Raw genomic sequence first — 23828 nt, forward strand, 5'->3', positions numbered from 1 at the left:
CTTCCCTTGCGAGATAGAGTTAGGTCCGTCCGTTTGCTCGTAGCCTCGTATTTCTACGAGATCGAGGTGTCGTCAATCGGAAAATAACATGAGACTTGACCGTCTATCAAAAGGATTCCCCCGCCCTACAGGTCGCGGGGGGCCTTACATTATAGAACTCTTATACGTAGTACTCTAGTAACTATGTTGGGTTTTTGCTTAACTTTTGTAGCCTTCTTTTGAGAGCAAGAATAAGAAGAAGATTTCAGCCTACCAGCTTAACTTCTTTTGAGAGCAAGAATAAGAAGAAGATTTCAGCCTACCATCTTTGTGGGTGTCTTATCCATTGTTGTGAGGTGTGCTTGCAAGAGCGGAAGCTCTTTCTCCTACCCCTGTCTTTTCATTTGAGACCACCCCACCCACTAATTCACACCTCTATCTCATGTGCTTGATAATCTCAAATCAATCAAGCGATAGAGGCTGCCTACTTGCATTGCAGTTGTGGGCACAACAATGTGCAAATACATTGCCATGATTCCAACACTTTAATGATCTTGACTCCCCACCATGAAAAGGGCTATAAACTTAATGTCAAAGAAAGTTGCAAATAGAGTCAAAGAAAGTAGTTGAGTTAGAGAAGTCTTTGGTTGGAGGAGTGTGCACCCATGGGCACACCTCTCCAATATTACCCATATAAGTCATTAGCATGGAGACGTATATGGGTAATAGGCAAACATTTTTCCCATTTCCCATATACGTCTCACTTGCATATTTTACTAACGGGCATCATAATTTTTTGACTTCTTGCATCTCATGGCACACATAAACACATTCACCTATAGCTAATATCGTCAACTCCAATCATTTAGGTACATGTGTAAATGGGGGACCATGGTGGCACAAGAGTGGCCCCTATGGTATGACCCATTGCCTTGAGATTTTTTGAACTTGCAGGTACCTCTAGCTAGCTTCCATGCCTATATCCTTTGGTTTTACTCCCATTTAACACCAGCAAAATGTTGCCTTGGCTAACATATTTGTCAAGCAAAAGACCAATCTCTAGGCATCACCATATGAGATCCAAGCATAGTACCCAGTCACATGCCAAGCCATCCCAAACCTCCATCTACCCACCATGCCAATTATTCCATGGGGTCTTGGTTCTCACTATGTCAATCACACGGTGTGTGGATCACTTTTACCAACTACCTCATGTTAAAGGATCCACAACACTCCCACAATCAATGGAGGCCTAGCATGAATCACTTCTACATCGCATAACACTTTCCAAGCTACCTAAATAAGATGTCTAACATTGTTATTCAAAGCTTCCCATCACCTTGCCCTATATTTGGTTGTCAATTAGTTGCAAACTATACCACTTAACCTCGGTCCTCACTAACTCCCTAGCGTATCCTGGACCATTCACTTTCTAGTAGCTTCACCACCATTAACTTGGGTGATGCGAGGATGTGGTACCATTAGGAAGGGGGCTACGTTAACCACTCTATTGGTTAACATGGTTTCACCATCCCATTTACCGTAAGTCACTTTACCATCTTACCTGTTAAAACAGACACTTAACTTTTGTAAGATGGTGCTGGAACATATAAAGCAGCCTTAATGTGAAATAGGGAAAGTACGGACTTAGTATACATAATTGCAAGACTAGTTTAAATAAAGGTCCAACCATTTTTAAGTGTCGTTGACCTAGTGTAAAAAATAGTTTGTAACACACCAAGGTAGGGGTTTCCCTTATGTAAATGTTTTCCTTTCATCTATTTGTTGTGGCTTTACATAGTTATACGGATCACAAACAACCACTTTCTCTTAACCTATGTCCTGGCCCAACTTATGGGATGAGACCATAGGGGTTGAATGAACATGTTTGGATGGCCCACATATATGAGTGTTCTTATGCATGGTTTATTTTGATAAATTATGATTAAGTTATTAATTACCTAAAATAGTGGAAAATATTTTTGACCAAAATCAAGTTCTCTCCAAAATTTGAGATATTAGTTTCTTAAATAGGACTACCAACCATGTCTACAAACCTGAGAATAATTGTAAGTTCTTGAAAAGATTTAGTTGAACCTAGTGAAGGTTCAACTTATGGGATGAGACCATAGGGGTCGGATGAGAACATGTTTGGATGGCCACATATATAAAAGAGTCCTTAATCATGGCTTATTTCAATAAATTTTGATTAGTTATTAATGATCTAAACTAGTGGAAACTTTTTTCTGATTGAAATCAAGTTTTGTCCAAAATTAGTTTCTAAAATAGAAATGCCAACCATGTCTGCAAACCTAAGAATAATTCCAAGTTCTTGAAAAGATATAATTGAACCTAGTGAAAGCCCAACTATTGGGATGAGACCTTAGGGGTTGGATAACCATGTTTGGATCACCCACATGTATGAAAGAGTCCAAAAGGATGCTTTATTTTAATAAATTATGATTAAGATTTTAATGATCTAGTGAATGGATACATAGCCTAGTGTGGTAAGGTGTTGAAGTTCCATGCATGAGGTGTTGGGTTCAAAACCTACTGGTTGTTGATGACGGCATGAAAGAACACACGCATATGAGCACAAAAGATCCCTAAAAAAAAGATTTTAATGATCTAAATTAGTGAAAAATAATAAAAATTAAGATCTTTTGAGTTAGATTGGTACTGTTTTGAGTCTAAGGGGTTAGAATGTTGAGTGATTAAATTATCTTATATCCCAGAGTGCTAAGAAGTTGGTAGAATAATGATTTGTTACAAAAAAAATGATTTTGACATAATAAGCTAAGGTTTTGACCTTGGTCTTATTAAAAGTGAAACATATGAAAGTAGGTAAGGGCCATCGGATTGAGAATGATGACCCTCACAATGGGCTATAGGACCTAAGCATGATTTGCAATGAGATCAAAATCATTGTTTTAATATATGTTTTTGAGATTGATAATTACGAAAATGTGACATTTTATGGTTTTAAAGGAATATTTGTGCATTGTTGAATGTATGTAAGTGTGCAAGCATAATTAAGTTTTTATTTTTAAATAATATTTAAAACATGAACTTGTGTAGTTTTCTTGTAATGTATGGTTATAGTGTGACGGCATTGCATACAATTATATACTTGTCACACTTTTTCTAGTGGGGGTAGTCCTTAGTGACCCTGCCCATTAGATAGGGATGGTGGCTGAGGGTCTTTGGACCACCTTGGCTATGGGCTGCAGGCGAGCGTGATCTTGGGTATGCTTACAGGAGACTAGGAAAAGTCACATGAGTGTGTTATGCTTGGCTAGTATTGGCCTACTAGGCAAAGTGGCCCTTGTTGAAATAAGTGATGCTAGAGTGCCAAGTCATCTAGCCAAAGAAATCCCATAAGCTCAAAGCAATGAAGTAAAGCAAGATCCAAGCCTCTCTATGAGTACAATTCTCAATCTACTAACCTAATTATAATTGATTCTTTTACGTAATTAGTTTAGCATTTAATCATCACAATTATGTCTAGGTGTCACCCACCTGAGATAAGTTTAATCACTAGATTAATGTAATACTAGCACTAATCACACCATAGCCATACACATGCACATAGTATCCATGTTTCCCAGCTTGGTATGAGAGCCTTACCTCTCCTCATGAGCTTCTCCATTGCACCAATATCCACTTCATTAGCTTAATCACATCATTAGCTTAAACCAAATCTTTGAGTGGCCTATTCTCTTCATCCTCTTCATGTTTCCCAACTTGGTATAGGAAGGGATGAAAGAGAACACCTCCAACACTACCCGTTTTCTGGATCACGACATATCATTAAAGTGTAAAACCAATTTCTCAATGAAATAGATTGAATACTTGCACAAATTGTATTTCCTAGGCCAACTAATTAGTATCCTATATATCCATATCAAACTTTCATATGCCAGATAAAAAAGTTGAAATCCATTTCATGCTTTCCTATATAAAAATTATACATGTGAATCCATGAAAGATGTTATATAATGCATTAAACATGTTATGCCTATCATGTAGATAAAAAAACAATAAGAGGGTAAAGCTAAAGTTAAATCATAACCTCTAAAGGCATAAATATGGCAAAGGTTATGTCAAAAAGAGTTTTTCCAAAAGCTAAAGTTCATGTCAAAATACAAGGATTACATGACACTAAGAAGGAATATCAATATGTCGAATGTCTGAGAGGATTGCGTCAATACGAGAGTGTCACTCTCAATGCTATATAGTGTTAAATAATCTCATTTCTTTGATTCTCGAGCTTCCCTCATCCAAATAAAACACTCTTATCAGTGAAAGTACTAAGTAACCACCTAGAAGGACATTATAACTTGTATAATTCCTTACAGAACAAGGAGTAGCCACATAGAGGATCTTATGGGATACTAGTAACTTACTTATACAAATGGAGTGACCGATCTGAACTTCCATGAATGTAGACACCGCCCACCTTTGTTCTCTCAAAAGGGTATCAATGATCGGATTCACTTATCAAATTTCTTTTTACGTTAAAGAGTATAGGGTATATTGTTTTTCCTTCCTCTGTATCGTTCGGGACATTGTACTTCCCCCATCAAAACAAAGCAGCTTGTAATGTCTTGATCTATCAAGAAATTTACTGGAAAAGCTTTAAAGTACTTGGCTTAACCTTCCTATATACATATTCCTAAACTAAAAATAATGTTTTCACTACTATTGCAACTCTAGCTCTATGACTTGTGGCCCCATGTTTGACTTTACCCCAAAGAACATGAAAATTTCGCTGGCATGTAAATATCCAAAGATTTGACAACTTTAAAGAGGCTATCTAATCTTAAGCTACCCCTACCAAATACCATATATCATTCAGGCATCATGACACAGCCCATGCCTGCCAATCAAAGGAGTGCAAGTAGCATTGTTCCAACAAGGTGACATATTTGATCTTCATGCATATAGAACTTCCCAATTTGGTGAATTGACTCAAGAAGTGCAATAAGGTCACCTTGCAAGGATGATGGAACACCCTGGCCCACCATCCAACTCCCTCCAATGAGGACTAGTCTCCTTGTCTAGTCCTTGCATGCAATGTCAAGAATTTGCTTGAATGTCCCATAAAATAATCCAACCTTCACGTAGGACATCTACTAGAGAAAACATGCCTAGCTAACTAAACCAGAAGCGAAGGCAAGTAATTCATGGACAACTCTGAAACTAAATAGTGCAAACGTTTTCCACTATATTCATCACCTAAGTTTGAGCTGACTCTCCATTTTAAAAAAAAAGTCAAACATGGAATACTGAAGCTTCCAAGCGCATATGGTAGGTATACACCTTTGACATCAGGAAAACAAAAAGGAGGGGCTCTCCACCCCCCCTTTGGTTTGCGTTAAGGAAGACAACAGGGGGCCAGGGAACCCCCCTTTTGTTTCCTCATGAGGCCAATTACAACCTCTTCGAATAATAGAGAAGTAGCCCCACACAGATCTATTTAGCCATAGGAGAGCTCTCACTTCTAGTACAACCGGTACAACAGTGCTTAGCCAGGGTATGTGAGTTTTAGCAATGTATACAACTCCATGCACACTGCATCATTGCCCTTATGAGGAAAAAAAGGGAGCCCCCCCCCCCCGGTGGTATGCGTTAATGCAAACCATGAGGGAAAATTTGCAATAGAAGGAATGTACGTTGAGAAACGTAGAGGAAGAAATGACACTCACTGTCCCCAGCCATTTTGTTAGAGACGGAGATTTTCAAAGGCTCAGCGAAAATGACAGTAACTCTCATAATGGGTCCCACAATCCTGCTAAGCATTCTTGTGGCTCACTTTGAATGATTGTTAGGCTGAGATTCAAGGTTGACCACTTAACAACAGGACTGGCAAAAAGAACCCATTACACCGGCATATGACCTCTTCATCCAATCTTCAAGCGCAGGGATTCTTCAAAGGAGCTATACAAGTCTGGTACCAAACCCAAAGCTGCCCTCCCTTCACAAACAGCTGCCCACAAAGCCCAAGGCTAACAGCATAGACCCGACCAAAGCTGCAACCAAACAAGTCTGGAGACCAACCACATTAGTAGAAAATGAAGGCCAAGGTGATGGAAGAGGAATCCGACTGACACGCCTACTACAGAGACATAAAACCCTGATTTTTGACATAGTTCATTTTTATCTAGAGTTCTCAAGTCTACATCAGCCTTCCAAGCCATGTGTCAATCCTTCCAAAGCTCCAGAAGGCCAAAGAAGATTTAGGTTTAATCCAAACTCTGGGCTTGGTGGTCGATACTTACACATGCATCATAGAATATGATCTTGACCCTACCTACCGTCCACAAGGCATTGTTCTCCTGCATCTCCGGATAAAGGCACTGAAGAGGTAGCTTGGATCGATGTTTTTCATCACTGAAGAGGTAGCTTATCCCGACCAAACGGATGAGTAGGTCAATGATGCAAACCAATCCTATTCACATTATATCACAAGGTTGGATGCCCATTTGCAAGAAAGGCCACAATAAGCAGTCCGAGTGCCCACCCCTCTATAGAGCCAAGCTCCAGAAGCCATTAACGAATCCTCTACACAATAATCTGATAGAAGATTTTGGATTTCCATCATAACACAAAGGTCAAAGAAACCTGAATAAGGTTGCAGAAGCTAGGACAAGAACCATTGCAGGTTGAACTGGTGTCAGTAAGGTTAAGCAACTCATGTCCCCCCCTAAGAATTTTGCACCAACAAGGCAATCCGGTAAAAATAGAGCACTAGGCTCAAAGGAATCCAAGTATTCAAGGAATCAATGCAAAACTAACATGCTCACTTATCTTGGTGTCAAAATAGCTAGGCCAAGAAAACCTTGTTCTAAACAACGTCGACAACAATGATTGGAATGACATATCATTAGACTAGTACGATGAGAGGCCAAGATGAAACAAATTCATGACAATCAATGAAATTGACCTCCTTGACGATTGAAATATCACTATGAACTCTTGGGAATGTGACACTCAAGAAGGCCATTGTAAACCTCAGTTGGATTAACATATCTAGTATATCGTACTATCGTAGTAAAGCCATCTTCCATTCTCCGTGCTTTAACACAATCATTACATTAACATGGGATAAATTATATTAATGGAAGACATGTTTAAAAAACAATATTTGTATTGTGTCTAACTTATTGTTATGCTTACTAGATATAGACCAAAAAGAATGTCCAATATGCATCACAGGGATCAATTTCAACGTAAAGAATAAATGACAATAGGCTACCATTGCATGCCAATAGTTTGTTTTGATATGGGAGAACTATTTTGTTAGTTGTTAAAACAAATATTTCACAATGACAACACAACAAAACAATAAAATGTAATGAATGCAATATTTTTTCAAACAAATATTTCAATACAACAAAAGCAATAAAATGTAATGAATGCAATATTTTTTCAAACAAATATTTCAATACAACAAAAGCAATAAAATGTAATGAAATGCAATAATTTGATCCCTTTTACCGTAATGACAGTTTTGGCGTCTGCCTTGTCGAGGTTATTGAGAACCATATCTAGCATGACTGTCCGTGCGCCCTCCTGGGATATCCCAGGCCTATCCTCGCAGTCACGAAGCAGGCCCTCGAGGAGGACGTCCAGGTCCTTATGCACCGCGTCCAATGATCGTTTGAGCCGGCGATCTAGGAAACCCAGGTAAGGTATGAAGTCACCTATCATGGGGACTTGGAAGAGCTGCGTCGCTTTGTGCACCGTCTCTTTCATGTTGACGCCCAGGGCTATGTCTCTGACTTCGGAGAGCGTTTTTCCCAGCAGCATGCGGGACGCGACAGTCTCTGTGAGCGTGGCTATGGTACGGGTGAAGTCAATGGCGGCACCGGGGTTTCTTGCTTGATTGTGTTTAAGCTTTTGGATTAGCAGATTGATCTCTTGCTGCTGGAGGGGCTGAAATTCCTTGACCCTTCTGTTGGTGAAGAGCTGGAGACTGCAGAGCTTTCTGACGTGTCTCCACTGGGGGCCATATGGGGCCATGCCAATCCTCCCATTCCGACCAAACTCCAGGCGGCAGCTGGCTTCAGAAGGTGGGCGGCTTGCGAAGATCTTGTCATTGGCGCCTAGAAACTCTTTGGCCAGAGACGCATTTGAAACTACCACGGCATGCATGGATCCCAGGCGAAGGTAGAAGATGGGGCCATACCTCTCGCTTAGCTTTGCAAGAGTTCTGTGTGGGAGGTGCCCAAACAAATGCAGCAGATTCCCCACCACCGGCAAAGCCAAGGGCCCTGGCGGTAGCCTCCAGCTTCTCGCACAGAGGTAAGCTAACCACAACCCTACCAACGCTACCACAATCACCCCCCCCCCACCGGGTTGCAGAAGCAGCTCCATTTCTTGCCTAGAATCACTCACACACATACAAACACCTCTCTACCGCCTTATATCAAAGATCAGCGAGTAAATTGAGCATTTTGCAAAGGGTAATGTTTTACATGTGCAACACGGACTTTTAGATAAGCGCCCAACTCTGAAGGGTTGAAATTTGCATCCTTGCCTTGGACTTCAAAATTATAGGCCACTATCACTCACCCAGGGACTAATGGATAGTCCCACTTTGAAAAGAACGCCCACAAGGTTGAAATTTGCAACCTATGGATAGTCCCACTTTGAAAAGAATACCCACAAGGTTGAAATTTGCAACCTGCCAAGGACTTCCAAATTATAGGCCCCTATCACTCATTGACCTCAAAGCACATTATATCAAGGATAGTGAGAGTAGGTTAGAAAGATATCAAAAAGAGGACATGACATTCAACGTATTCTCAAATTCATGACAATCAATGAAATCGACCTCCTTTGACTATTCAAATATCACTATGAACTCTTGGGAATGCGACACTTAAGAAGGCCAGAACATACTTGACTCAGGAGCCAATAGGCAAGTGTTGCATTGTGTTGAAGGAATCTACATACATCTGCCTCAGACAAGAGTCATGTGAGGACCAACACAACAGTCTGGTGCCTCGCACATTCAAGATTCAGGGGAGTCTAGAGTGGGGGCTTGAAGTCCATACCAAAATAAACAAAAATGTAAATATATGCATCGTTTGTAACAGATAAGACATTGACTTTTCTTATGGCTATAAAGCAAAGTTAAGACCTCCCACTTTCTCTTTTATTTCTCGCAACACTTAGGCACATGACGAAGATAATAATGGACATGATAAAGACACTCACCCTAGTTTGAAAATCAATTGTGGGCGATTCTCTCAAGGCTAAGTTCTATAATCCCGAGATTTGTTGGGAACAAGAACACTAAGTTAACAAATTTTTTTGTACGAATTAGAAATGAAATTTCATATTATAATATATTTAAGGGGTTTTAAAGAGCTAGATTTAAAGTTAGGAATTCAAGATAGAATCCTTGCATTACTTAGGGGTGCAGAGTTAGCTAATTGAGCCTTAGGGAGCTATTGTTTAGGCCAAGCATCTAAGGCAATGTTGGGAATGTATCGATGTAGGATCCTTTTCTCTCATTTTAGTTAAATTTTAGGGTAGGGGTATTACAATACCCTTTTTAATATAAATATAAATTTATTTAAAGAAAATAATCAAAACATTTTATTGACTTCAAGAATATTAAGTAAACTTGCTTTTGTGTTTAAACATCTTGAGAGAGCACATGAATTGTTTCGATACCAAAATATATATAATGGATTAGAACCATGGTTACATCAAGTTTGGATGTCCTTACATGATGACAATAAGTCTAGAATACTACAACTTGAGTAGACCAACCATCGTATCGAGTTCATCTAGATGCATTCATATAGAAGAAATGCTATGAAGATTGCATGCCTTTACTTTATAGCAAATAATTTACACTTATTTATGCAAAAAAGAGCCTTGGAAGAACTTTATTGTAAGTAGGGAATGGCAAGCAAAGGCTTAGAACGACTTACGACTGTCCCAAATTTCTCAGACAAGTCCACCTTGTGGCCAATAGGACGTTTCCAGTCAAAGGTGTGAACAAGATTCGAAAGTGTGGACTCAACAAGGGGGATAGCAAGAGGAAGACCAGGGCAGCTTCGCCTACCAGAGCCAAAGGGTAACAACTCAAAGTCTTGGCCACGAAAATCCGTATGGATGCCTTTATCTGTTAAGAATCTCTCCGGCATGAACCTCTCTGGATCTTCCCACATTTTGGAATCACGTCCAATTGCCCAGACATTTATAAAAAGCATGGTACCTTTTGGTAAGGTGTACTTGCCCACTTTGCACGCCTCCATTGACATGTGTGGCAAGAGAAGTGGCAAAGGTGAGTGCAAGCGTAGCGTCTCTTTCACCACTGCTTTCATGTACACCAAGTTTGGCAAATCGGTTTCTTCTACCATCCTCTCGTGTTGTACCACCTCATCTAGTTCTTCTTTAAACCTACGCATGGCATGGGGGCATTCCAACAACTCTGCCATCGCCCAATCTAGTACGGTGGAAGATGTGTCAATTGCACCCACAAGCATCTCCTACATGACACAAATTTAAATAACAAAGTGTCATTAAAAGTTTGGAGCTAGGGAAAACTTTAATATTTCATGGATTTAAAGGCATTATTAGAAAGAGCGTGTTATTCTATAGTTTTGAGTGGGTTATAAAGATAAAATTTCCATGCCAGCACATAACATATAAACTCTAAAAGATTTGCCCTGAGTTTCTTTAGTTTTATATACCTAGGAAACTATATTCACTAACCCATCTATATTTTTACCATGGTAATATGCTCTCTCTCTCTCTCTCTCTCTCTCTCTCTCCAAAAAAGCACATAAATATTATGCATATTTATGATTTCATTGAAAAAACCAAGTCAAGGAAGGCTCTCTCTCTAGGCAGTCAATCTCATCATCCTCTCTCTCTCAAAAAAAAAACCACACTCATGCATCCATATTTATGATTTCATTACTATTTTTTTAAAACATGTTATATAATGTCTAACCAAAACCAATTTAAGATAATAAAAATTATAATTTTTCTTTTTTAATGAGTGCTAATGTTGTCCTATATTAATATTTTTGTAAACCTCAGTTGGATTAACATATCTAGTATATCGTACTATCGTGGTAAAGCCATCTTCCATTATCTGTGCTTTAACACAATCATTACATTAAAATGGTAGAAATTATATCAATGGAAGACATGTTTAAAATACAATATTTGTATTGTGTCTTACTTATTGTTATGCTTACTAGATATAGACCAAAAAGAATGTCCAATATAGACCAAAAAGAATGTCCAATATGCATCACAGAGATCAATTTCAACGTAAGGAATAAATGACAAAAGGCTACCATTGCAGATACAGAGTATGCCAATAGTTTGTTTTGATATAGGACAACTATTTTGTTAGTTGTTAAAACAAATATTTCACAATGACAACACAACAAAACAATAAAATGTAATGAATGCAATATAAGTTCAAACAAATATTTCAATACAACAAAAGCAATAAAATGTAATGAAATGCAATAATTTGATCCCTTTTACCGTAATGACAGTTTTGGCGTCTGCCTTGTCGAGGTTATTGAGAACCATATCTAGCATGACTGTCCGTGCGCCCTCCTGGGATATCCCAGGCCTATCCTCGCAGTCACGAAGCAGGCCCTCGAGGAGGACGTCCAGGTCCTTATGCACCGCATCCAATGATCGTTTGAGCCGGCGATCTAGGAAACCCAGGTAAGGTATGAAGTCACCTATCATGGGGACTTGGAAAAGCTGCGTCGCTTTGTGCACCGTCTCTTTCATGTTGACGCCCAGGGCTATGTCTCTGACTTCGGAGAGCGTTTTTCCTAGCAGCATGCGGGACGCGACAGTCTCTGTGAGCGTGGCTATGGTATGGGTGAAGTCAATGGCGGCACCGGGGTTTCTTGCTTGATTGTGTTTAAGCTTTTGGATTAGCAGACTGATCTCTTGCTGCTGGAGGGGCTGAAATTCCTTGACCCTTCTGTTGGTGAAGAGCTGGAGACTGCAGAGCTTTCTGACGTGTCTCCACTGGGGGCCATATGGGGCCATGCCAATCCTCCCATTCCGACCAAACTCCAGGCGGCAGCTGGCTTCAGAAGGTGGGCGGCTTGCGAAGATCTTGTCATTGGCGCCTAGAAACTCTTTGGCCAGAGACGCATTTGAAACTACCACGGCATGCATGGATCCCAGGCGAAGGTAGAAGATGGGGCCATACCTCTCGCTTAGCTTTGCAAGAGTTCTGTGTGGGAGGTGCCCAAACAAATGCAGCAGATTCCCCACCACCGGCAAAGCCAAGGGCCCTGGCGGTAGCCTCCAGCTTCTCGCACAGAGGTAAGCTAACCACAACCCTACCAACGCTACCACAATCACCCCCCCCCCCCCACCGGGTTGCAGAAGCAGCTCCATTTCTTGCCTAGAATCACTCACACACATACAAACACCTCTCTACCGCCTTATATCAAAGATCAGCGAGTAAATTGAGCATTTTGCAAAGGGTAATGTTTTACATGTGCAACACGGACTTTTAGATAAGCGCCCAACTCTGAAGGGTTGAAATTTGCATCCTTGCCTTGGACTTCAAAATTATAGGCCACTATCACTCACCCAGGGACTAATGGATAGTCCCACTTTGAAAAGAACGCCCACAAGGTTGAAATTTGCAACCTATGGATAGTCCCACTTTGAAAAGAATACCCACAAGGTTGAAATTTGCAACCTGCTAAGGACTTCCAAATTATAGGCCCCTATCACTCATTGACCTCAAAGCACATTATATCAAGGATAGTGAGAGTAGGTTAGAAAGATGTCAAAAAGAGGACATGACATTCAACGTATTCTCAAATGCCCATCCTTTCCTACATGTAGAGATTGCCATGCCTCTTATTGGACTCCTTCCACTTTGAAAATGGTGCTCAGTATGGTTGAAATTCACAAATCTACCTTGGACTTTAGGTATGGAGGCCTCATCACTCATAGACATTCAAAGACTTTCCTCCTTCCCACAATGACTTATATTAAAGATCAATGCGTTTTACAGGGTACTTTCCATGGTAGGACACAATATGGAAAGTTTTGGATGCCCATTGTTTACATGAGGTAGGGGTGACATTAGGGTAATAGGGCCCGAGTTGGGACGTACAACAAGGGTCCTTACTTGGGATCATGTCGTGCAAATGGGACACCGTTGATATAACTTGAGTGGAGATAAGAGAGTAATAATGAGATACACACATGTGTTGATACGAATCTAGAACACTTAACCTCAACTCGAGGTCATACGATTCCACCATGGCAAGGTAAGATCTTGCCTTCGTTCCTGTGTGGTGTTACGTTTTATTCCATTGAGTCTGACCTTGTTAGGATCCCCCCATTGCTAACTATCTTACGTGGCGCCAACAGATATACCTCGAGTCAAGGTACAAAATAATATGCACTTGTACATCATATATTAAATCCAAATCATTGAATACCTCCAGTGAAGGTGCAAGTTGATCCTATCTGTTTATCCAAACCACAAGTCGAGGTCCACATACAAGATAGGCACAACATACTTGTTCATTGAAACTTGTCTGTTATACCTTGTTGAATACCTTGTGCCAAGGTCTACCTTTATTGTAAGAGTTAACTCTTTGCTGCCTCAAGTCAAGGTCTGAAAACATGACTTGCATACTCACTACAACACCTTGGGAGCATAGCAATGTTTTCTAGTAGTGTTTATTTTGTTGGGATGTCAGGGATTCCGCTCGCTACCCCGTGGGCGAATAGCACTGCCCAACATCAAAATCTCACTGCTAAGGAGCGCCTATCGCAATGAATTTACGTTGTTCAACAACGCTCATAGTAGTGCTTCTTCGCTCTGCTGAGCAATGCCTATAGCGGTAAAATTTCACTACTATACTATGATTTCATTGTTGTGCAGTGAAAATAGCAGAACATATATGTCATATACCCACATAAAATGATTTATAGTTTTAAAAAAACATCCATTAGAACCCTTGGAGCTACTTTTTGAGAAAAAAAAAATAGCTAAAAACTTTTGAGAAGCGAAACAATGTTAAGATCATGAATCTATCCCATCTTGTAATAAATCTATATATGTTACTCATCAATGTCTATATCTAATGGAAGCTCAATGGAAAGATGGGATTCTGTATCAATGTCAATATCACTATCATGATCTAATGGACCATTGTCATGATTGATAGGTGACTCATCATTTTCTTCAGATTGATGTTCCTCATGCTCTTGATCGGCCCTCTCCAAATGTTTTCTTCATCGTCTTCTTCCAATGAGCTGATTTAAGGTAGTACTTGCATCTCATCGAGAGATTCGACCTTTGAGTGTGTATTTCCCAGCATAAAATTGCGAAGCCTCGAAGCAAGTCTTCTTTGTGAGTGTGTGGGAGAGGTAGGAGCTTGCTCCTGGACAGGTGGTCTGTCCATGCATTGAGGTTTAGGTTCTCCTGTCTGGAGGTTAGAAGTTTCTTGTCTCGTACTAGGGTGGTCTTTGCTTTCGTTGGTGCAGTCAAAGATGAGCATCATTTTGACTCCACGCGGTATTGAATGATGGGTGCAACCTTATAAATAAGGGAGCTTTAGGGGAAATACCATATTGGGGAATATGGGAATTTCCCATAAGTTTGGGACACGTGGTCAAAAGTTTGGATTAACCATAACTTGAACACCACTAATCCAAAATGAGCACTTTATAGCTCTTTAGATACACCTATTATCCAGAAATCAGTTACTTTTCTTACAGCCTTATGATTGAGGGCTACAAATATTCTTAGGTACGTTGCTCTCTATAGGGATTTCATGTGAAATTTTGTTTCACTTGTAAGTTTTTTTAATGAATTATTGTTGTTGTAGTTCATTAAAAAAACTTACTGAAACAAAATTTCACATTTAATGAATTATTATTGTTGACATCTAGGTAGGATCGATGGAAAGAAATATCTAGTGTAGATTTGAACATTAAGTTTGTAATGTTAATACATTCTTATATTTATAATCCAAAATTATAATGCTATGAACAAGAAAATATTTTGTTAGTTTATGATCTCGTTAGGATAATTTTTTTTACATTCTAGAACCATAAAATAGCATGAGATAGTATCAGAGCTATATTACATAATATGTTTATAGTAATAATTTTATATATGGATAAATTTACTTACATGTAATAATAAAATCACATAAAAACATGCTGATAGGTAACTTTTGTATTTGGTTATTATAGATGTCTTCACGGAGGAAAAACATCAGTAACATACTTGTAGTGGAGGTCTTCACAACAGGAAAGATAGTGGCGGTAATTGGATTTGTGATAAGTACTATAAGTTGGATTGGATTTTGATGCGCCCAAGTACTCGAGGGAGTTTTAAGGTCAAGCGTGTAAGGATGTTGCAGACCCCAGCAAACATTAGAAAGCTAGAATTTTAGAGTTCAAAAAAGTGTTTAATGGAACAAGTACAGTAACAGAAGTGTTGATCCAACATGTTTATACACACAAACAAATATCTGTACACGATGAGAACTACATTGAAAAGTTTAAACAAAACAGTAAGTTTTTAAATTTTATCATTGTTTGTTCTTTTGCATCAAAGTTGTCTTTAAAAAATCTTTGCATTGTTCTAATTCAATATTGTTTTACTGAGACAGCTCTATATCCATCAACTTTGCATGAATGGCAGAATGTGGAATGTTTGAGCAGCAAGATACATGTTTCGCATGAAGATATAGGTTCTTTGATCTATGATAATAACTCTGCAAGTCAACTTGCAACTCAAAATATCTTTTTTTATAATTCATTGTATGTAGTAGAAAGCCAGAGATTGCAGCATATCCCATTGCCGCCAACCACTGTCTAGTGGTGAATGGTTGATTGGTAGCTTGGAGTTGTTAGGAGCATGTAAGTCTAAGATAAGATCTAACATCAATAGTGCTATGAAACCCACCACCACAGGCTCCAAACATGTGCATCTTAGTTGGTTTATTCCATTCTCATTGTTCGCACATTTGTTTGGTTCATGTGATGTTCTGAAGAAAACAAAGATTACTTATCAATGCAAGCGTCCATCCGAGGAATGGATGAGTGAGCCATTGGTTGAGTCTTGGCGAGTCAAAAGAACACATTTTAATGAGATGATTGAGTGCAGAATCAACCAATCTGATCTTAGTAAATCTTTTTTACTATTTTTTATGCCTTGATTTAATTGACATAGGTATTGCTTAGATAAACTATTGTGTTAGTCACATTTACTTACCATTATTTTTGTGTTGATTATAGGTATTTCATTGCTAGACAAACTCTGTGGGTTCGCTTTCGATATAGAAGATGGCGAATTTTGCAAGGGGAGTGGATCAGCTTGGATCAAGATACCCGAGATGAGACACATATAACTCTCATAGATGTGGTTATCTTGTGGAATGGTCATAATCCTTTTGTAGTCAGTGCTCGCAGAGAGTCATTGCCCCATTTTTTTTCTGAGATAAGAAATCCAATTAATGTCCAATGAGCCCCTGTGTAACTTCTATTTCAAGTTAGATAATAGATAAGTCAGGACTCATAGAGTGAGTAATCCGTGACATGTAAGCAATGTGCTTCTCCACATATCCTTGAGATAGTGGAATCCTTGAGATAGTGGAATTCTTGCATTTGCCAAAGTATGACATCACTGAGATGAGGAGTTTGAGTGCTTGCAAGAAATCCTTTTTTGTCCTTGACCCGAATACACAGTACCTTCCCCCAGGAGAGAGACGAGGGCGGCTTGATTGCAGGAGCAGACCTGCATGCTCCATTAAAGCGGCAGATAGATGATGCAGAGAAGGTAATGTTTTCGGTTTTCAATGCAACTTGACCAGCAGAGCCTCTAGGGCATCGGGACCCCCCCATCAAATTTTGCCAGCATCGGGCCCCCAGAGTAGCCCTGGTCGGAGGCTCACATCTGGGGGCTTGAATCTGCAGATTCAGGCCCCCAGACGACGCGAGCCTCCAGCCAGGAATGCTCTGAGGGCCGAATGCCAGCAAAATTTGATGGGGGGTCCCGATGCCCTAGAGGCCCTGCTGGTCAAGTTGCATCGAAAACTGATGTATATATCTTTAGCACACTCCATGCACACTCCATGCATAGTGAGTCTAATACTGAACTTGTGTGATGTAGAATAGGCATTGTCTAGCTGTACTATTTTCATATCTTTCTTTTCTCACTTCATATAGTGCCCTACTTATGAATTCTGCTTGAGAGGTTTTGGTCCTTTGTTTTTTTTTCCTCGTATCGTATATCTAATCTCCTATAGCACCATTAGAATAATTGCCTCATAGAAGTGGAATCATTGATGCCACCTCCATGATCAGTTGCCTTTTGAAAAGCAGAGCGAGCTTGCGAGTGAGATCGTTCCATGCCTTGAGTTGACCATACTGCTAAACTTCCTTGATTTGGAAAGTATGGACCATGTGCCTCAAGTATATGCTGCATATAAGAAGAGAGATTAGAAACACAAACTAATTCGCGATGATGAAAATTTTTTGTAATGATGACAATACTGACCATGTAGTGTGTTATGCTGTTTGTAGTCCATGCCTCCACCATGTAGTTATGAAATTTAGCAACCATCTCTTTAAATGTATTGGCATCACCATCCCTAAACCTAATCTTTTGTAAGAGAGCTGCTAATCTATCTAGGTGTATCCACACTTTTGCCTTTGCAATCCTCATTCATCCCCCGTTGCTCCAATATGGAACAGTGAGGTGCAACTTTTTCCATGCTTCATACTTCTCTGGTTGTTTCACAAGTATATCATCTCGAGGTGGAGATATAAACTTCCTAGCCTTAGATCGGCCAAAGCATGGTTTACAAGGGATATTTCCACTCTTACCCGTTTTTTTCTCGTCCTTTTTAATTTCTACTTTCGTGCAATCCAACTTTAGAGAGGACTTGTTCTACCTTCTTGCATGTAGCATCAGCTTCTCACACAGGTTGCATCTTGTATGCAATGCTCGATTCATAAGTGTTATACTCACACGTTCAAGTTTTTGCCCCTTGATAATCTCACTCTCATCAAGTTCAAGGAAAAACTTAAGCTTGCCTCTACATTTTTCCATAGACATATTGTAGAACTTGACCATAGCACAATATGAAGTTGTTGGATGCATTCAATACAAAGGCAACTTCTTTGGAACCATACTTCAATATGTGTGTGTGTTCCAGATGTGTAGGCTCATCAATCAGTTCTAAAACTTTCTCATTAATTTGTTGTTTCAAGCTTTCTTCACGTGAAATGGTTTTGGCAAAGGCATTACTCTCTTAGTTTTGAAGACTTGCTTAAAACCTGTATCCAATTGTTGATAGAGCATACTGTATGACTCAGAACTCATTCCCACCTTGTCACATAATCCCTAAGCATCTGTAAGCAGTAAACAAGTTACTTACATCCCTAAGACGTTCACTTGCGATACCGTCTACAATGTCCGTCAATTTTTGATTCTCCAATGCATTTTTGACCATATCCTTGCTAAGGACTTTGGCAATAGTATCATTCTCTGCATGAGGAAACATATTTCTCATTCTAGCAGATTGAGCATATATTCATCTATGATACTGTCCACTTCCTTTGGTCAATTGGTGAATTGGTCTAACTAATTGGATGCACCGCTTCTTTGGTTTTTAAAGTGGGCCCAATATCCAAAGTTCTTGTGAGCTTCCTCTTTATGTTTTGATTCTCCTTCTCCAAGTCCATAATTTTTTACTGTAACTCCATATTTTGCACCTGTGTAGCATGCATAGCATCTTCAATGACAGACATTGCTTGTTGTAGGCTCTAGTTCTCCCTATCCTTCTCAGCCAATAATCTATCCTTTTCCATCAAAGACTGGACTATTCCCTTGTAATCTTGTCTGCATATTTGTCAAGGCTTGATGAACCCCTGCTAATCCTTGTGTGACAAGTCTGCATGTGTATCCATACAATCCTTCATTGCCTTCACAAACAAACTTCACAAATGATGTAAGTCCTTCAAATTGTGGTGGCCTTTTCCATCAAAGACTGCATATTCCCTTGTAATCTTGTCTGCATATTTTTCAAGGCTTGATGAACCCCTGTTAATCCTTGTGTGACAAGTCTACATGTGTATCCATACAATCCTTCATTGCCTTCACAAATGATGTAAGTCCTTGAAATTGTGGTGGTCTTTGAGTTAGTGGATGAGGTGGATAAATGCACCCATCAACCCAAAGGTCAACCTTTTTGTCCCCTGCATTTCTTTCTTGTTGCATTCTGTATCTTATTGCATCATCCCTTTCCACAGTTCTTTTGAACATTGGTGCATATTCATGCACCTTCTTGATAGGAAGCTTGGAGCGTGCCATGGTTGTGATCATGTAGGATAGAAAGGTGGGGGGTAGAGTGAAGAGCAATGGGAAAAAATGAAAGGAGAGACTTGACTTAAATACGAAACTTTTAAAACTTACTATAGTGTAAATAAACTTCAAAAATATCATTTCATTTCTCCACCCAATCTCTCCCTCTATCTCTTGCCACCCCCCTCGGGCCCCTCTCTCTTTAGAATTTTCATATATTTGTCTTAGGATTACGAAATCAACTTTTCATAATTTAAAAACATAGTTCGAAATCGAATTTAAAAAACATAAACCCTAAACCCTTTGAAATTTTAAACAAAATTTATAAGACATCTCATGTTTAAGATAGGAATATTGATGAGTCATATCCTTAGTACCTATGCTCTCTCTTGGACTCCAAATGCATCAAAATTATACTCATTATCTGGGTCTCCATTTCTTGCCATCTCTTTCTTGGGTTGCTAACCATTTTGCGTGGCATTGTCTAGCTGCACTATTTTCATATCTTTCTTTTCTCACTTCATATAGTGCCCTACTTATAAATTCTGCTTGAGAGGTTTTTGGTCCTTTGTTTTTTTTTTCCTCGTATCGTATATCTAATCTCCTATAGCACCATTAGAATAATTGCCTCATAGAAGTGGAATCATTGATGCCACCTCCATGATCAGTTGCCTTTTGAAAAGCAAAGCGAGCTTGCGAGTGAGATCGTTCCATGCCTTGAGTTGACCATACTGCTAAACTTTCTTGATTTGCAAAGTATGGACCATGTGCCTCAACAAGTATATGCTGCATAAGAAGAGAGATTAGAAACACAAACTAATTCGCGATGATGAAATTTTTTTGTAATGATGACAATACTGACCATGTAGTGTGTTATGCTGTTTGTAGTCCATGCCTCCACCATGTAGTTATGAAATTTAGCAACCATCTCTTTAAATGTATTGGCATCACCATCCCTAAACCTAATCTTTTGTAAGAGAGCTGCTAATCTATCTAGGTGTATCCACACTTTTGCCTTTGCAATCCTCATTCATCCCCCTGTTGCTCCAATATGGAACAGTGAGGTGCAACTTTTTCCATGCTTCATACTTCTCTGGTTGTTTCACAAGTATATTGCCTTTTTCATCTCGAGGTGGAGATATAAACTTCCTAGCCTTAGATCGGCCAAAGCATGGTTTACAAGCAGGGATTTTATATTCACGTGATCACAAATTTTTCTTTGTTAATAACATGTGTGAACATGTTATTAACATGTTCACATGTTAACATGTTCACAAAAAAGCCGGTGGCAAGCGACCTGGTAACCGGGAAAAATCCCGCCGGGCTTTTATCTTCCCCGGCGGGCCCGCCGGGCTTTTGCTTACCCCGGCGGGGCCCGGAGGGGTCGTCACATATCCCGGCGGGGTACATTTTTCTATATATATGGGCCCGGGGGGCCCTTTGGGATTTCATTGCTGACAGCATACACAGGTAATAAAAACTTGTGTGTGTGTGTGTGTGTGTATGTGGGTGTGTTCGTGCGGGCAGCCGCCCACTGTCGCAATGCGCGGCAGGATGTGGATGGTCCGCCACACGAGGGATGTGTGTGTGAGTGAGTTCGTGCGGGCAGCCGCCCATTGTCGCAATGCGCGGCAGGATTTGGGTGGCCCGCCACACGACTGGTGTGTGTGTGTAAGGCCATTCTTCGGAATGGTGCTTACCCTGGGGCACTTAGTCGGTAACGCGGCTAGTCTGTGTCCTATGGTAAGTATGGCACGCCGTAGCGGTACTAGTCGGTAACGCGGCAAGCATAGTATCGTTATGGCGATGTCACCTTCCCTTCCTTTCCCTTTGTCAAATGCGGACATATGGTCGGTAACGCGGCCAGTGTATGTTCGTATCTTATTGAAATTCCCATAGAATCGGGCGGCATTTTGTCGTTAACACGGCAAGTTGGTGTCGTCCGCTAGTGCATAAAATGTTTTTTGCATATTGCGGCATTTGATCGTTAACGCGGTCGAAAAAGTGTCGTAAATTTGCTTGCGTATTTCGGCATATGATCGTTAACGCGGTCGAATAAATGTCGTAAATTTGTTTGATTTGACTTGTATTGTTTTTATTGTGTTTGATCCATGCGATACTTGGTTGCTAACGCGGCATTAGTATTTGAAGGATCAAAGTTTAATCATATTGTCTAAACGTTTTATTTTATAATATCGTGATTCGTAACTCGAAAAATATGAATCTCTCTCTTCTTACCCCCCTCTCTCTCTCATGATACACTTCACAACTCTTTCTCTATCTCTCTCATGATTCACTTCACAACACGATAGATGTGTAGATAATGATTTTTTTTTATTTTTCTTAAAATACACATAATTTTTAATAATTTCTTTTTTCTCCCTCTATTTACTTCACAATTCTCTCTCTCTCTCTCTCTCGCAATGATACACTTCACAACTCTTTCTCTCTCTCTCTCTCATGATACACTTCACATCTCTCTCTATCACGATAGGTATGTAGATGAGGAGTGCTTTAGGATTACAAAACATTATTTTTCTCTCTTTAGGAACTCACAAAACTATAAAAAATGTCATTTAATTTTTCCTCTCTCTATCTGTCACACCTCTCTCTTCCTTCCCCTCTCTCTCTCTCTCTCATTCGATAATGTATACACTTCGTAAGTAATAATGCGCTTGTTGCGGTTGTCTCACGTTCGATAATGTATTGCATGATGTTGAGTTCAGTAATATTGTTTGATATATTTTGTTTTTGATTGATCATTGATAAGTAATGATACACTTATTGCTGTTTTCTCACGTTTGATGATGTATTGGATGATGTTGAGTTCATTAAAATTATTTGATATTCCGTTTTTGTATGAACATTGACGATATTGATATACTTGTTGCTGTTCTCTCACGTTTGCTTGATGTTTATTTCAGTAATGTTTGATATTCTGTTTTTTTGTGTTTAGTGACATTTGCTAGATTTACGAAGACGATCAACATGCTTTCTCCCGAAGAGCGCAAAATTGTTCTGCGAGCAATTCGCGTTGAAGCGGTCATCACGGTATCACAATGTACTGATGATGTCGTCAAAAAGATCAACGAGTCTGAGATACTCATGCGAGATCTCATAGACCAAATATGGGAAAATGCACAGCGTCGGCTTCGAAGCGGAGGCAACGCTGAGCTGCTAGATAGACAGAAGATAGCAGATTTCAACCATCAGCACATAACACGAACCATTTTGGGGAGCATGCGAGTAGCGTGCAGTGATCTTAGAGATGCTGCCCCGCCTGAAGCCAACATGCAACGTCTACAGTTATGGGACGTTGTATGGAGCGAGCAAAGGGCCAAGAGCAAGCGCATGAAGGCGTTGGATGCAGAGTCCCTCCCCAAAAGAGTGCGAATTGCCCAGGACGTTGCTGCAACGTCCAGTCAGGCAGATGCAAGTGGTACAGGTGTCATTAATCGTACCATCTACAATTCTATGTGCACACATCTTATTGGCATCCCGCACGAAGCTCTTCACGAAGGACGAACAATTGGCTCCGGTGTGTTTGGAACAGTAAAAGAGTATGCAATTAAAGGTATATCATTTTTACCGGAGCACATCACTTTTTGCGGAAAGTACTACAAAGGAGAAGGCAGCGCGAAGTTCGAGAGCTTCCAAGTAGAGCAGGGTATGCAAGTGCTACATCCATCGATTGTCCGATGCATTGCCTTTACAAAAGAGGCTCCTTGGATCACAATTTTCCCGTACTATAATGGCGGCGCTCTTGGTGATACTCTTCTGAAGGTTCCCTTCAGATTCAGTGAGTTCACCAGAGCCATTTTTCGTTTGGATCGAGGATGGAGACAACCCCCGCCTGATAATATCCCTTTAGGTCATCTAGAACTTTCAAAAATAAAAGAGGTAGTAATAAATATGCCACATATTATGCATGCCCTGGTGGAAGGTGTAGCGGCAGCACATATGGGGGTGGTTGCAAGATGAGGGTACTCACTTTCGTTCACTCTCTCCAAAATTGGGACATCCATCCATCTCGGGCGGAGTACCTCGATCGTGATAGTGCCGCCAATCAAAAGACGACACGTGGCTCCCGAGCCTAAATCGACATATCTCGATCGAGATGCCAACTAATGCCACGCTAGCAGGTCCGGCTTTCCAGGCGTCATCCATGTCACCAATACATGTCACCGCCACCACAATATCTCGATCGAGATATCTATGCCACTCGGATCCACGTCAGGGCCACGCTGTATCCCCGTAGGCATATTTGACTAGCACATCTCCATCGTCCACGTATCTCGAACGAGAAATATACATCCAATCGCGACCATTCATTGTTCGAGGTAATCGGATACAATCTCCACCGTCCCCATATCTCGATCGAGATACTGAGTTCAAATCTCAGCCGTCCAAATATCTCGATCGTGATATAGAGATTCAATCTGCACCGTCCGAATATCTCGATCGAGATACGTAGATGCAATATCCACCG

The 23828-nt window shown here is 40.2% G+C and overlaps 1 protein-coding gene across 1 annotated transcript; it reads right to left on the reverse strand.

Annotated features, from left to right (window-relative positions):
* Positions 1-9710: 9710 nt before the first annotated feature.
* Positions 9711-12408, reverse strand: LOC147626300 (cytochrome P450 71AU50-like). The gene is made up of 2 exons (XM_086816910.1): positions 11506-12408; positions 9711-10490 (listed from the first exon to the last, which is right to left on the reverse strand). Exons 1-2 carry the CDS (start codon positions 12385-12387, stop codon positions 9885-9887), a joined length of 1488 nt encoding a protein of 495 aa, XP_086673036.1. The 5' UTR covers positions 12388-12408; the 3' UTR covers positions 9711-9884.
* Positions 12409-23828: the final 11420 nt, after the last annotated feature.

This window comes from Cibotium barometz, chromosome 22 (assembly GCF_041138505.1).
Source record: "Cibotium barometz isolate CiBa-2024 chromosome 22, ASM4113850v1, whole genome shotgun sequence".
Classification (NCBI taxonomy): Eukaryota; Viridiplantae; Streptophyta; class Polypodiopsida; order Cyatheales; family Cibotiaceae; genus Cibotium; species Cibotium barometz.

Coding starts and splice junctions, on each gene's coding strand:
- LOC147626300 (XM_086816910.1), bottom strand. CDS start 12,387: ATGGAGCTGCTTCTGCAACCCGGTGGGGGGGGGGGGGTGATTGTGGTA. Junction 10,491..11,505: donor ACGCCAAAACTGTCATTACG/GTAAAAGGGATC, acceptor TGTGTCATGTAG/GAGATGCTTGTGGGTGCAAT.